The 15,609-nt window shown below is 40.9% G+C and overlaps 1 protein-coding gene across 1 annotated transcript; it reads left to right on the top strand.

Annotated features, from left to right (window-relative positions):
• Positions 1-95: 95 nt before the first annotated feature.
• On the top strand, positions 96-11,275 carry LOC306705962 (activin receptor type-2B-like; the record flags this gene model as incomplete). The annotated part of the gene is made up of 11 exons (XM_079172868.1): positions 96-147; positions 2,214-2,421; positions 5,065-5,168; positions 5,696-5,847; positions 6,082-6,225; positions 7,341-7,484; positions 8,310-8,458; positions 8,580-8,694; positions 9,573-9,711; positions 9,965-10,095; positions 10,372-11,275. 11 exons carry the CDS (start codon positions 96-98, stop codon positions 10,564-10,566), a joined length of 1,533 nt encoding a protein of 510 aa, XP_079028994.1. The 3' UTR covers positions 10,567-11,275.
• Positions 11,276-15,609: the final 4,334 nt, after the last annotated feature.

Genomic DNA, 15,609 nt, shown 5'->3' with positions numbered 1-15,609 from the left:
CGTTTTGATCCTGGACGGATGTTTTGGACAACCTGAGTTTTAATGTTCGCGACGGAAAGCGGGGGGAAATATCTGTCCTGTATTCAAAACGGAACATGTCTTTTTCATGGCTGACTTGTTCACTTCTTCTGGGAACTTTGTGCGCAGGTAAGCTGCTATTGTTGGTTCCGAAATTTGCAACAGTTTTTTTTTCTCCCCGAGTCGGAGGCAGACACATTTTGTTAGCGCGTGTGTGTAATTATACGAGTTTAAAATGTCGACCAGTGAGCGAGTTTACGCGTGTTAGTTGTTGAAACTTTGTTGGCAGTGAATACTGTCGGGTCAGCTGTGGGGGTTTTATTCTCTTACACATAATCTCCCTTTCTCGGTTTGCCTCCACAAATCTATTTCATACACGGGAATTACGAAGGCAATAGCTGTAACTTTTTGATTAAAAAAAAAAAAGAAATGAAATGAAATTGAATAAAGCCTTTTATGTTGGTTTATTTCCCCCAAAATATATCCAAATTTAAATCTGTTGCGTCCCCCTCGCCTCTCTTAACGGTGGCAGGAATAGAAGGCAGCAGCTGCACCAACATCCTGAAACCTTATAGGCTCGCATCTCGGGTCTGTTTGTGGTTACAGCCGTGATTTGAAAGCACACTTCTGTCTGAAAATGATTTTCATAAATCAATGTGCGTTGGCTTTGATGAGCCAGCTGCTGTTGTCCTGAATCGAGGTTACTGTTACACAGCTCCAGTGGGTTGCTACCACGTGAAATTGAGCATGAGGGTTGTTTTTCTTTTGTTTGGCTTTTTTTTTTTTTTGCCTGCGTTTGCAACTCGTACGAGAGGTTTTATTGTGAGTCCCTAACAGGTTAACATTTCCCCCCCAAGCTAGATATCCCCTATAGTTGCTTCGAAAACAACAATATCCACCTCCCCCCCCTCAACTTTTAGTTTTTCCACCAACTGCTATACATTTTCTTTTTCTTTTATTGAGGCAGAGCTGTCTCGTGTGTGCCAAATAGCGCTGTAGCTAATGCCTTTATGGTTTATAGATTAGGACTCGGAGTGTATTGTAAGCTGGCTTCTCCAGAATTCATGTTGTTGTGGTGTAAGCCTTGGTAAGTGACAGAGGGAGGGGGTTGGGGAATGATCTTGTAGTAAAAGTCCTCCCGGATCATGTGACCACAGATATCAGAAATGCCATCTCTGCTCAATGGAGCATTGAACATCACTGCTGTGTGCGTGTGTGTATGTTTGTCCTTACCACCTTCCTTCCTTCCTTCCTTCCTTCCATCCTTAATAATGACCATGATGTTTGGTCATTGTATGCATCCCTATATGCTATAATGAAATCTATTGTATGCTTCTGGACAACTAGATGCATGTATGTGCAAGTGCATGCGTGCCTGAGTAAGTGTGTACGTGTGTGTGTGCGCGTGTGTGTGTGCGCGCGCGCGCCTGTAATGGGTTGGTGGGGTAACACTGGGGGATGGGCGGCCTCCTATAGGCAGGGATTTAAAGAGACATGCACTATTTTTTCTCTGAACAAAGATTAGGCATGAACGTCCAAGTGACACTGTGAACGACAATGTACAGCATGCTATCTGCTTCAGTATTCATCAAAAACAGGTCTTGCGTGTGTTGCTTGAGAGTGTCCAACGTTTAATCCACAAAGAGGAATGATAAAAAACCTTTTTCAATTGTGTAACCGCAGGAGACTGACAGCTATTGTTGTATCTCAGGCTGGCTGAGGGAAACTATTTCCTGTTAAATGACAGTAAAAGCCCTTTAAAGAAGAAGGTGTTATCTGTCTCTCCAGATGTGTCGCACTCCAGCAGGATACAAGAGTCTTTATCTAATGAAGTAGCATCCTGGTGTGCGGCATGCTTCTATATCACACGAGGGCATACCATTGTCTTTCTATAGCTAATTAAATTCTGTCATTTTTTTCCCCCTCCTTTTTAGTTGTTACTCGCTGAAAAGATGATTTGGTGAATGGGATTACACCAAACTACTATTCAGCAACAATTTCTTAGCCCAGAGGAAACTCCCTTCTTACTACAGAGAGCTCCCAAACTTGGCCGCGTGCCAGAGTGATGATAGAGGCTTTGCTCAGAGATGTTTCTTCGTGGCATCGAGCAGATCCTTCGCCACATGTCTGTGCTTCCGCTGTTGATTTTCAATTCATTACGATGTGAGCTGACTGAGGCCTTCTGTCCTTCTCAGGGTACAGTCTGGGCGAAGCAGAGACCCGGGAGTGTGTGTACTACAACGATAACTGGCGTACGGAGAGGACCAACCAGAGCGGCTTCGAGCGCTGCGAGGGCGAGAAGGACAAGCGACTGCACTGTTATGCCTCCTGGCTCAACTCCTCAGGGACCATCAAGCTGGTGAAGAAAGGCTGCTGGCTGGACGACTTCAACTGCTATGACAGGTCGGATCACCGAGCGGGGTCATCGTGCACTTCCATTTATATTTTAGGCATCTGGCTCGCACTCAGAGCGACTGGCAGCGAGTACAACACAAATATCTGCCTCAGTTACCCATCTCTAGTTCAATACATCTATATTTCTTAGACCGGGGACCATTTTTTAGCCACAGAAATTAATCATGAAATGGCAAAACTATTTGTCAATAAGCCAATGAACTGAAAATATTGCAAATATTTGCTGGTTTTGGCCTCTCCAATGTGAAGATTAGCTGTTTTTCTCATCTCTTTTTTAAAATATCTCTGTAAATGGAATGTGTTTGGGCTTTAGCCTTGTGGTCGGACAAAACAAGGAATTTAAACATGTCCCCTCATCAAAACAAGTAGTTACAATGACATCTCACGCTTTGGTAACATTTTGAAGGGCATTTTTCTTTTTAAACTGACATTTTACAGAGTAAATGACCGATCAACAGATTCATCAGTGTGGGAAATCATCAGTTGCCACACAGAAACATGCAAACTTCACATAAAAAATGACATAAAATGTAGATAACCTGGATATATTACCAGGGTAACTGTGGCTCATTTGCATATAGATATGTTTGTTTTTTTTAAAACGTATTTGCGTTGCTTTATCACCAGTATAAATCTCAACACACATTACATACACTCAGCTGCCAGTTTATTATACAGAGAGGTGTGTCTGCTGTATAACCGACCCTCATTGATATAAATGGGGTGGACAAAATAATAGAACCGCCTGTCAGTATAATGTGATACAGTTCAACAGCACCACAAATGACATCCTCCAAAAGGATCACACAGTTGAATCAACGCCTCTTTCAAACGGTTTCAAACAAAACTGAACACAGGATTTATTGAAAGGCTGTTGTTCTATTAGACTGCTTTATCTTTGGGTAGGTGTACCTAATAAACTGGCAGCCGAGTGTAAGTCACAGCACACATTACACAAGTTGGCAAACAAAGACACGTCTGCCGATACTGCACACGTACACACTGCACATGACACTAATATTAGATTGCTATAGGGCTGTAATTGACACTTAATTTTAATTATCAATTAATCTGTCTATTCTTTTCTCAATTGATTGTAATCTAAAAAAAGTCAGATTTGTGAAATTTAAAAAAAATGCCCATTCTCAGAGTCCAGAGTAGCATATTCAAAGGCCTTGTTTTTTCAACCTCACATATATTCAATTTTCAATAATGTAAAACAGAGAAAAGCTTAAAAAATACACATTTAAGTAGCAGATATCAGCATATGTATAACATTTCTTCTTGTAAATAACAAACGAGCTCTCAATTAATTAAAGTAATCAATCGACAACATGATAAAACCGGAGGCAAACTGGGAGGCACAAAGCCTCCTGAATCCACACATGCAAGTGTCTCTCCACACACAGAATGCACAGCACAGCCTGTCGAATGGAAACGATTTAATATATTTCCCGGTACAAAATGTAAGGCCAGCCAAACAGGTTGATGTATGAAAATTAAATTTTCCGATCTTGATATAGAACCAGACTCTATTAGATGGGGGGAAGTGATTTCCACATGTCGGAATTGCTGTTTGGTAAATGCTCTGCAACCAGCAGAGCTCACGTTCATTCTTTGTGGGAGTAAGCAGATAGTCTGCATCTGGACATGGACGGTGCAGAGTACAGCTCAGTGTCCACAGCCTGATGATGGCGGATAGATATGGTGGCACCGGGCCACTCAGGATTTGTAAGTCAGGAGGAGAATTTTAAACTGGCTTTATCAGCAGCCAGTGCAGAGCTGTGTGGCATGATCAAACTTTTTAGTCTCCAAAATGCTGCGGCTTGAATATTAATCAAGCTGGAGACCTCCGGTGGCTCATGAAGGCAAGCTGGAGAAAACGTGACTCTTGATAATCGGCCCCAGATTACACATCTGTGCGTACAAGGAACCATTAGCCGCCAATAGAATATATGTTTCTTTGTGTTTTATCCTTTCTATTTATTTTATATTTGCTACGGTAGTTCTAAAATTGACCTGCAGATTATTTTGAGAATGTCAGGATGAATATGAGCACTATTATGAGTGCTTATTGTCCCAGAGGGAGATTTGTTTTCAAAGCCAGTTTAACACCAAAACATAGAGATAAAGACATTAGTCCACAAAGTCTTCATGTATGCGTTCATCCATCCCAGCTCACGACTATGTCAACAAGGCCGTATGTTCGGGGCTGCTACTGCAGAAGGGACTAAACCGCTGCGTTAATCTGAGTGAAGCGCTCCATGGTCTGACAGTTCCTTAAGTGTTCTGTATGTTCATAATTAAGAAGACAACATATTCCCATTGAAAGAGACGGTCCTTATTTAGGTACCCAATAGAAGTCTTTGTTGGTTGATACACTGGCAACATTACCTGTATCCACGACCAAGGAGTGCGTGGGTTAAAGCCAGAGTCCCGACAATAAACAGGACAAATATTTTTCTTTGATACGAGATTCAGACACTCACCTGCTTGGTCCTTGATGTCTGTTTTACTATCATGATGTTTTAGCCCTATTGTTAATTATTGAAAACTGCTCGACATCTTTATTGTTTGGTTTTCGAAGCAATAACGTAGGTGTGTCATCTGCTCTTTTTTTTTTTTTTTTAGGCAAGAGTGTGTCTCCATGGAGGAAAACCCTCAGGTCTTCTTCTGCTGCTGCGAGGGCAACTACTGCAATGAACGATTCACCCACCTTCCTGACATGATTGGCAGTGGCAACCGAGGTGAGCCGCAAATGCATCCCACATATAGTACAAGCGAAAAATAGGTCTTTGCTTTTCCCCTCCGATTAGTGGGAGTGAAGCTTAGCCCTGCATCTAGCAGTAAAAAAAGCATCATGTGTATCACACTGATGCATGTTACACAGCCTTTATGATTTTTTTGTTTTTCCTCTTTAAATGATGCTTGGTTGTAAGAAATGTGTTAATTTCAATTTGTTTACTTTTCTTTAAAATGCCTTTTCAATAGACTAATAATCTTTTTTTGCATAGTCCAATACTGATTTTCAGCTGACTAGAAGGTGACAAACAGTGGACTTTAAATCCATTATATCTTGCCTATTTGTTTTTAATATTTGCTGCCTGTACAGTGACGATCAAGGCAGGAAAATCTAGAGAAAATGTTACACGTCTCTTTTAAAATCAGGTCATACAGTCCGTGAGGGACGTCCGTAATACTGCATACAAGCTACAATGCCATAAAGCTGACATGCTGTAATTATTCTGTTTCGCCCCGACAGTGAAAATCCGGCCTCCACCCCGAGTGCCGTCCCTGCTCAACGTGCTCGTGTACTCCCTGCTGCCTCTCTGCGTGCTGTCCCTGGCCCTCGTTCTGGCCTTGTGGATGTACCGCCACCGCAAACCTCCCTACGGCCATGTGGACCTGAGCGAGGTGAGAGAGGCCATATACCCCAGCCTGACTCTCATTTAAAGTGGTAATCTGTGGCGCCCGAGAGATCAGTCTTTCCCCGCCGTGTTTGTTTCTGCGCCACTGCTCCTTATCGCCCCGTTCCTCTTGTTACATTCCTGTAATATTCTGCACTCGGGGCAAGAGAAGTGCCGACATCTTTCAGATCGATTCAGCAGAAGAACGAGACTTAACTGGCTTTCCTTGTCTGTCATTCAGGATCCTGGAGCGACTCCTCCATCCCCCTCAGTGGGTCTGAAACCACTGCAGCTGCTGGAAATCAAAGCTAGGGGGCGCTTTGGTTGTGTTTGGAAGGCCCAGTTGATGAGCGAATATGTTGCTGTAAAGGTCTTCCCTGTGCAGGTATGTCAATTAATTCAAAGCATTTGTGTACGTTTTGATATTGCAGACTGCTGCTTTGTAGCTCCAGTTTGTGTATTAACATTAGATTTGAGTCACAGTGCCGAGCATCCAGGTTTTTTTCCCCCACTAAGACTCCTAACCATCTGGATGAATAAATATCCTGCCTGTTGCACACTATAACATTGTATAACCCATTACTCAAGTTGGGGTTTGTATTGCCAAATCTCGGTACTCTTAATGTCAAATGTCCCCGCAAAATGTGTGTATGAAAAATATATTGGACAGTAACATTAACACGATAATAATAATAATAGCTATTATAGCAAATAAACAAATAAGACATGTTACAAATAACACTGTAAAACACTCTGCCTGAGGATCTGAGGCTGCGTCCCGGCTCATAGAGCAGCGTTGTAGCTAAGGGCTGAACCATCAACCAGGGAAGTGAGGCTTGAACGAGGCTGATATGAGCTTCATCTATTTGTTGAAAGCCGAGCAGCTGCATTTGTACCCGCTGGAGGTGCAATATAACTTATAGTTACAATAGTCTAAATGAGAAGAGGGGAAAAAAAGCATGGATGACCTTCACGAGAGTCCAGCGGGAACGGCTTGATCTTTAAGATCCTCCTGAAATGGATACAAATATGACTGTAATTTAGTTTTTCAAAAGAAAGGTAGCTGTCAAATATCTCACCCAGGTTTCTGGCTGCAGGTTAGACGTTGAAGACAATAATCCAAGATATACATATACCAATATAACTGATATTTAAGATTTCATTTCTAGCTACCGTCTTTGTTGGGAACAGAAGTACAACTACCGTTGCGTCTCGACTGTAACGGAACCCCCTTCGACCAGCCCTGCTTCCTTTTTCTTTCAATGCAGTTGTCAGGCAGTCACCCCCACACACTTGACGTTTCACCTTCTGTGTAGTGCCTGCATGCGCTAAGGGGCGAAAATCAGATGCTTAGCACTGGGACTTGAATATGATGTATATGCACGAGAGGCACCAAGGCTTTGTTTTAACATATAAGAAAAGGACCCCGTTATTTTCCAAAGTGCTTCTGCAAATCACAAAGACCGAAACACTTTCTGATCTGCTTGTGTGTTCTTACAGGATAAGCAGTCGTGGCAAAACGAGCGAGACATATTCGTGACTCCGGGGATGCGTCATGAAAACCTCTTGCGTTACATCGCTGCAGAGAAGCACGGCACCAACCTGGAGGCGGAGCTGTGGCTTATCACAGAGTTTCATGAGAGGGTGAGTGCACATCTTCCCATATATATATATATATTTATATGTATATTACACCCACATATAGCACATTCATGGTGAGGTGTATAGGGCATCTGTGTTTACTAGAACTGCTGAACAGAAGAGCATCACAGCTTTTAATAAAGTGGATATCATTACTTATGGCAGGTCTGCAATACCCAGTATACCTTAAAGTGATATAGTTGTATACAGTGTATTACTTAAGCATGTAGTGTGAAAATAATACAGGTAATTATGTTGACTACTACTAGCATTAAAAATGACAGTAGTAATGTGTGTGTGTGCGCCTGAAATTATACTGTATGAATAAACGCCTCCAGGCTACCAAAATATATTCTTCATTGGTTTTCACAACAAAGGTATTAATACATCAAAACAGGATTAAACAATAATTACCATAACCACAAATGAAGCATTTGTGTAATGACATTCACGGCTTGTCCTCGCAGCACCTTCTATTCATGGCAGCGGCACAAACATATTTAGTTCCGGTAATTGTCTCGGTGCCATCTGTGCATGTGTCATCTGTTTGGTGTATTTTTTAATGATAATTTAAGCTATATTGTTTGAATTTAGACGCCTCTGGTAATTCTTTCAGACTACGCTACTCGGCTGGCAAATGAAATGAAACGCAGGACCAAAAACAATCTATTCCAGGATTATGGTCGGCTAACTCCTTGGACGCTAACAGCTGATTTTCTGAGAAATGTATTGAATTAGATTGTTGTGCAGTTTATTATTCCTTGTTCCTGAATTGTGTTTGTGTATGTTTATGTGTGTGTGTGTGTGTGTGTGTGTGTGTGTGTGCAGGGCTCATTGACAGACCACCTGAAGGGTAACAATGTGAGCTGGGGTGATCTGTGTCACATAGCAGAGACCATGTCCCGCGGCTTGGCTTACCTCCATGAGGACATTCCCAGCTACAAGGGAGAGGGGCCCAAACCCACCATTGCACACAGGTAGAGAACACAAACTGTTCCCGGCTTTCCTGAACCTCTAAGCGCTAAAACATGCGTTTTGATTTGAGTACTGCATGTATTAATATACAAGACTAAATGTGTCCTGACATGAATTTCCCAGGGACTTCAAGAGTAAGAATGTGATGGTACGAGATGATCTGACTGCAATCATTGGAGACTTTGGGCTCGCTGTACGATTTGAACCAGGAAAACCTCCCGGAGACACTCATGGCCAGGTATCACTTCTCCACTGGTTTTGATTTCCACATTGGCACTCTGATGCAAGTCTGAGTAATTGTCACCTGATTTCTCTGAAATGTTCAGAAAGGACTCCTATGGGTTACTGTGTTTCACATTTATACTTTTTTTTCATTTTGACATAAAATGTTTCTTCTGTTGCTCACTGTAAAAAAAAAAACAGCTTCAATAACTCACTGTGATTACAAGTGACCAATTAGAAAGTCAGTGTTTTTATAAGTAGAAGTTAAGAATATAGCTCATAGAGGCAGTTTCCCATTGAAGGGTTTGACATTGAGAAATGGTAGTAATACATCACCTGAAAATAATTCAGAAATGTTTATTCTGGCTGCAGATTAACTTGGAGATTGCTGCTTTAAGTAGAGCCAGTTTACCCAGCAGCGGAGCAGGGTGCTGTTTGATACTAAAGCATTGGTTTGTGTTGCTTTAACCGGCATGGTTGGCAACATTAAGGGCCTGATCAGACAAAGTGTTTTACAGTTTGCTGCAACTTCTCTCTTTTTTTTTAATTGTTGCTAGGCAACCACCGAAAGAGTACTAACGTTAGCTTAACACCACGAACCATGACCTTAAAACCATGAGCTCTGTGCTACCTAATAGTTAACGGCACAGTTTTAATGAATGAAAACACCGTATCGTGTGTGTGTGTGTGTGTGTGTGTGTGTGTGTGTGTGTGTGTGTGTGTGTGTGTGTGTGTGTGTGTGTGTGTGTGTGTGTGTGTGTGTGTGTGTGTGTGTGTGTGTGTGTGTGTGTGTGTGTGTGCGCGCGCACACACGTCATTTGAAAACACACACGTATTGGCCGAAACACCATTCATGCCCATACTCACGTATTCTTGAATCCATTGTCCTGCCAGGTGGGTACGAGGCGTTACATGGCTCCAGAGGTGCTGGAGGGAGCCATCAACTTCCAGCGAGACTCCTTCCTGAGGATAGACATGTATGCCATGGGCTTGGTGCTGTGGGAGCTGGTGTCTCGCTGCACGGAGACAGACGGTGAGTCAAACAGTGCAGGAATGCTGCTTGGCCCACAGGTTGAAAGGTCACCGCTTCAGGCTGACCTAATAAACAAAGGATTAGTTTTAATTTTGCCTGGGAAAGCCATCCCATCTAGGTTAAAAGGTGTAATGTGGGGTAGTTTAAACAGAGTGCAAGTTTCAGTGTTTTAAAATCCAGATGCTGCACTATTTTCTCTCTGTGTGACGCTTTCCTTCTTGTGCCCCTTACTGCCCACCCCCCCTCTCTTCAGGTACAGTTGGCGAGTACATGCTGCCGTTTGAGGATGAAATAGGCCAGCATCCCTCCCTGGAGGATCTGCAGGATGTGGTCGTGCACAAGAAGATGCGTCCAGCCATCAAGGACTGCTGGCTCAAACATCCTGTGAGTAACCGTGGAAGAATAGCTCCCGCAGTTTCACCAGCAATGCCAGGATATCATGCACCCTTCTTTTTTTTTTCAGTGAACACAGCTCGATCATCTCAGGTCATAGTCAGTTCTCTGAATTAGTTATGTTTTTGTTGTTGCTGTATCTTATATCTACACCTTAAGGTCACAGGAAAAGTGAGAGATTTCTGTCCTATGACAAAAAGAAGTGCCCTTTTTTTTTTAATAAAACCACAGACTTCCTGTGCTAAATCTTCTGCTTTGTGGCTACAGGGTCTGAGCCAGATGTGCGAGACCATCGAAGAATGCTGGGACCACGACGCAGAGGCGCGATTGTCTGCTGGTTGCGTCGAGGAGCGCATCGGCCAGATCGCCAGGACGATCAGCAGCACTACCTCAGACAGCCCCGTGTGCATCGTGATGTCGCTCACCAACGAGGACCTACCTCCCAAAGAGTCCAGCACCTGAACGGGTGACACCATCCTTCATCTGAGCTCCTGACTTTTTATTTTTCAAATCCAAACTCAGCGGATCTCCGTGAATATTTAAAAACATTTTTTTTTTTAAAAACAACTAGCAACTTGAATGCAGCTGCTATTTTATCCCACACTGGTAATTTTTTATTTTTTATTTTTTTGGGTGTTTAAAGTCAGATCTTACTAACACATCCATCTGCTGTAGTTTTGAAGTAGTAATAAGTTATGCGATGGGCACATCTGATAACACCCGTGTGTCGAATCTTAAATGTCGTCATTACCTCATGTATTTCTTTCGTGTTAGTATATTTTTTATTACCTCATAAGTTGTTATCTTGGTCGTTTTCCTGTCTTGGTCATGATCGTCGGCGGCCAAATTCAATGAACTTTTGCTCCAAACCTCGGACGACGTGCTGCACACCTCGGAGGAACCGTTTTGAGACTGTTAGACAAAATATATTCATCTTCCTCAGGGGTCGAAGCTTCTTGATTTTTAAACTCGAGTGTGCTCCCTTATTTTAAATCTGTGAATGCCTCAGAATGAAAAAAAAAAAGAAGATTTTTAAAACATCGGAGCACAGATGTGTTTATCGCAAGGGAGGAGCTAAAATGGGAGCTGGGCAGTAATATTGGACATTTGCGACTTTTTGAAGATTTGGGACGATCCTCTTGTCCCCGGGGAACTACCTCTCAGGTATCCAGTAGGCTTCTTTGGAACATTTTCTCTAAGTTGAGAGCCAAGCTATCCAGCTAGCTATCATGGACATATTCCTGGATTTTATTTTGTTTTTTAATTGTAGAAATTCAGAGTTACTCCTTTGCCAGTGCCAGGGGCATTGACGGATGCTGTCTGGAGTTCCAATGTTACACATTCTTGATTTTAACTGTGTCTGTCTCTGTGTGTGTGTGTGTGTGTTTGTTTGTGTGTGTGAATGATTGTGTGAGAATTTGAAGACTAAATGATATGGATATAGAGCGTGTTTTTAAAGTAAGAAGCATGGACAGATAGTTGGGGTTTATCCTTGCGAGGGCCATACTTGAGTAAGCAACATGTCTGTTTTTCCTTTTCATGGGTGTTTCTTCAATAGACTCAGTCAGACACCAGTCCCCAGATACCTCAAGTCACTGTACATCATGCAAGGAGAGCTCAAATGGTTGCCTTTGTCTCAAATGCAATGCCATAGTTGTACCATAACACGAATACCATACATTGAATGTCCGTTATGCTGCTGTGACTATTCCAGGATACTCAAGGATTTGTAGATGTACATGTATTCTTTGTTGATATAACGCTAATGATATTATGTGAGGCTAATATTCTGTTTTTGTGTGTTTTTGTTTTTTTGACTGGGTAAGCCCTCAGCTGCTTACGCCTCCAGACTGACCTCAGATATTCTGACAAGTACCTCAGGCTTTTTCTACATGTATATCAAGTTGTGTTATGTATTTTATTGTGTTTTAGTAGTTGAGATATTTTATTGCCGGTTGGGCCTCTTTGTCTGTTCTTTTTTTTTTTTTTTTTAAGAGCCTGACCAGTTGTCACGGTGTTAATGCTGTACAAACCTAAAAAGAAGAGAGGCAGATTCTTGTAAATAGACCTGTTCACACAGTTGCCGAACACTAATCTGTTTTTTTTTTAAATACAAAAGCAGGGCATTATTGTTTTCATTTCACAGAAACGGAAAGGGATTTCTCAGTTCCACCTCTACATATTTAAAAGTCATTTTGACAACCAGCCCTGTGATATTTTTTTTATATATATATATAAATATATATATATATATTCTTTTTTTTCCAAGAATGGTGGTTGTGTTGCTGATTTCTATTAATAATGGTATCAGTTCCTCTGAATCAGAAGCTGTGTAGGTAGCACTTGCATTAGAAAGCTTAGTGTGTGTGTGTATATATATATATCAACAACAACAACAACAACAAAAAATCCCTGATGGTTAGGTGCTGGTGGCTTCTGTGATTGGCCACTTGTTAGAAATGCCCGTTTTTACAGTATTACCTCAATAATTAACCCGCTGATGTGATGTTCAGACCTGTTCGGTGATAGTTAAACCACATTGGACGACACACAGGCTCATCTGTTGTGCTTTGATTGGTGTTGTGAAAGATGGTGATTTTAACAGTGCTCTGTGACGCTTGCTCCTGTGCAGTTTTGGTAAAGAACTTGTGTGTGTGTGGGTGGGGGGGGAGAAAAACCATCAATCCATACCGACTATTATATATATATATATATATATATATAGTATCATCAACTCTGTGATTGATTGATAATGCATCCCCATTGCGATTCATGTAAACAGTGGCATGTGCGTGGTCCAAGAGTCCAGCAATATTTATTATACAGCAATAGTCACTTGAATATCGTAGTTTAAGTAGTTAAACTCAGATGTGACTTAGCAGTTTTCTTTTGTGGATCAATAAAGTGCATCTCATCACACCTGGATCATGTTCTGATGAAGACACATGTTAAAACCTCTTAATAGAATAAATGCCGTTGGTTTAATTTCTGTGACAGCTGAACGTGACCCAGGTGCTTTCACATATTGTGCCAGAAAACCAACGATCACGAAGGAAAATCTGCCGTGACCGTTCGTTACCTCCAAATGCTGTCTTACACCCAGCTCTTCTAAACAGAAAAACCTGTTACCTCGTGCAGTACCTCGTTAGTAACACTAACAAGGAGTCAGTCTCATCTTCAAAACAAAAAAAGGAAAGAAAAAAAAAATAATTGTGTATATATTAACTTGACAAATGTAAAGGGTTTCTTCCTTTTCATGTGTGAATCAAAAACATTTATTTTTATTTTTATTTGCAGTCAACATATTGCTCATTTGTCATTGTGTGAATGGGTGTTTGACTGAATAGTGTGACCTTACCTGTTTATGTGAACTGTGTGTGTGTGTGTGCGCGCGGCGTGTATGGTGTATGTTGGTTGGTTTCACTAAAACAGTACGAATGGTAACTTTATCTGTGTGTTGAAATGCTTAGAAATATAAACTAGATGAGAATACATCCATCTTTTTGTATATTGAAATAAAGACAAACACTGATTAACCATGCAAATTGAAGTCGTTTTTGTTCAGTTTACATCAGTTTCACCATGTTTACGTGCTTAACTTTCATGACACGTCACCTCAATAATACATAATACTAAATAATTAAAATACAAAAAGCTTTTTAATGCCATTAGCAAGACATGTATTAGAGGCTTTACAGTTTAATGCAACACCTTTGTAAGAGCATGTTTTGTGTCTGTTCTGCATAGAATTATACAGTAGTGTTCTATGGTTACATATAGACACTAGATGGCAGCAGTGGTGCCAGTAGTTTGGTTAAGTACATTTTTTTTGTCTGGGACAATACCCATTCATTAAAACTGATCAATTGGTATTGTACCAGACAAAAAAGCAGACATTGATCAAAACTAACCAGTAGTGATGTTATTTACTTGTTGGGTCTAATATATTGTATACAATTGTTGGCAAGACTTACGCATGTGAGTCAAACATGCCACTATTATTGCAGAACAAATATATTCCATACATTCAAATTGTGCCCAGTTTGAATATACAGAAATTATATGTCAACGGTAATATGGTACATATATTCGTAGCCTATGTAGTTTAGGCTACTACTAATGACAATAAATTGACTGTACTACCGCATTGGAGGCTTGTTTTTAACTAATATAACAGAGATGAGAAAGGATCTATTTCAGCTAAGAAATGGTGAATGCTTAGCATACCTGCTCTTTGTGTCAAAGAACGCTGCCATTGAAACAAAAGGTAATCCAAGTGGGCGCTAGTGTTTATTACAAGACCAATGAAAGGTGTGGCAGATTTGTCACACAAATGTGAAATGCTGATTTATTTAGCTGTAAACCAGCACTATGTTCTTACAAAAGTCTGACTACAAATCACAAAAAATATGTGGTTTTTCGAACAATCCAATTTCAGTTGACATGGTTTGCCTCTTAATGTTACATATTTTTAGGCGAGATAGAAAATTACAGTTAGAGTCCTCTCAAGTTAAAGACACATTCAATAAAGATCCAATAAACTTTCTCGGCAAGTTAATGTTAACTAATCCAGTTCGATGAGTCGCCCAAACGTCCGCCCGCACCGGAAGGCATCACGGCTCCATTCCTTTTAGAAGATCTGGCCAATCACAACTCGTCTACGCCTTCACGTGACAAACCGACTACTAAATTACGATTGAGTTGAGAGTTGCTGATTGTAGGCTACTCTCCGATGTACAGTCACTCAAAGCGGGTTAACCGTTCTTGGAGTTTTATTTTCTAACGGAAATGCTTCTGCGTTTCCACGGTGTCCATTAAGTAAAGTTTTGTTCGGATATCGTCGCCATTATGTCAAAAAACTGCAGAGCAGGTGAGTGTAAAGTAGCGTTTTTTAGCTTTGCCAGCAAAGCAGTTTATGACCCCGGTCGACAGCATCACTTTTTCACTGTAAACTGTCCGGAAAAAGACAAGTTTGAGGTTGTTTTGAATTAAAAAAAAACTTTTACTGGTTTTGTAATTAATTCCCGAGGCTTTTCTTTGTTTTAGTTTTTTTAAATGTTTATTTTTGTTAGTATTTACTTTTTATTACATTGTGTGGCAATGCTTTTATGTATTGACAGATAACGTTATTTTACAAACAAGCTAGTAACGTTAAAAGGAAACTCATATTCGTCACACGAAATAACATTCAAAGACACTAAATGACAAACCGGACCTTAAAAGAATAAATAATGCTTGTTGTAAACTCTTAGCTTCACTAAAGTTTCTATCGAAAACAGATAAGTCACGTGAGTATCTGTACGAATGTTGAAGTGAACTAACGTTAACAGATACAGGACACATGGATTTGCTGTTTTGATTCGATTTTTTATGTTGAGTATATACTTTTGGTCCTCTGTTATTACTTTATGTGTAAGTTAACAGGACTTTAACACAGTAATACAGTAGATTCATGAGTTTAGGAAGGAGACCCTCAGACACACAATGGCACACATCATCTTTACC

This window comes from Pholis gunnellus (assembly GCF_910591455.1).
Source record: "Pholis gunnellus genome assembly, chromosome: 14".
In the NCBI taxonomy this organism is placed as follows: Eukaryota; Metazoa; Chordata; class Actinopteri; order Perciformes; family Pholidae; genus Pholis; species Pholis gunnellus.
Note: the sequence above shows the minus strand (reverse complement) of the source record. Positions and strands in the feature narration are given on the sequence as shown.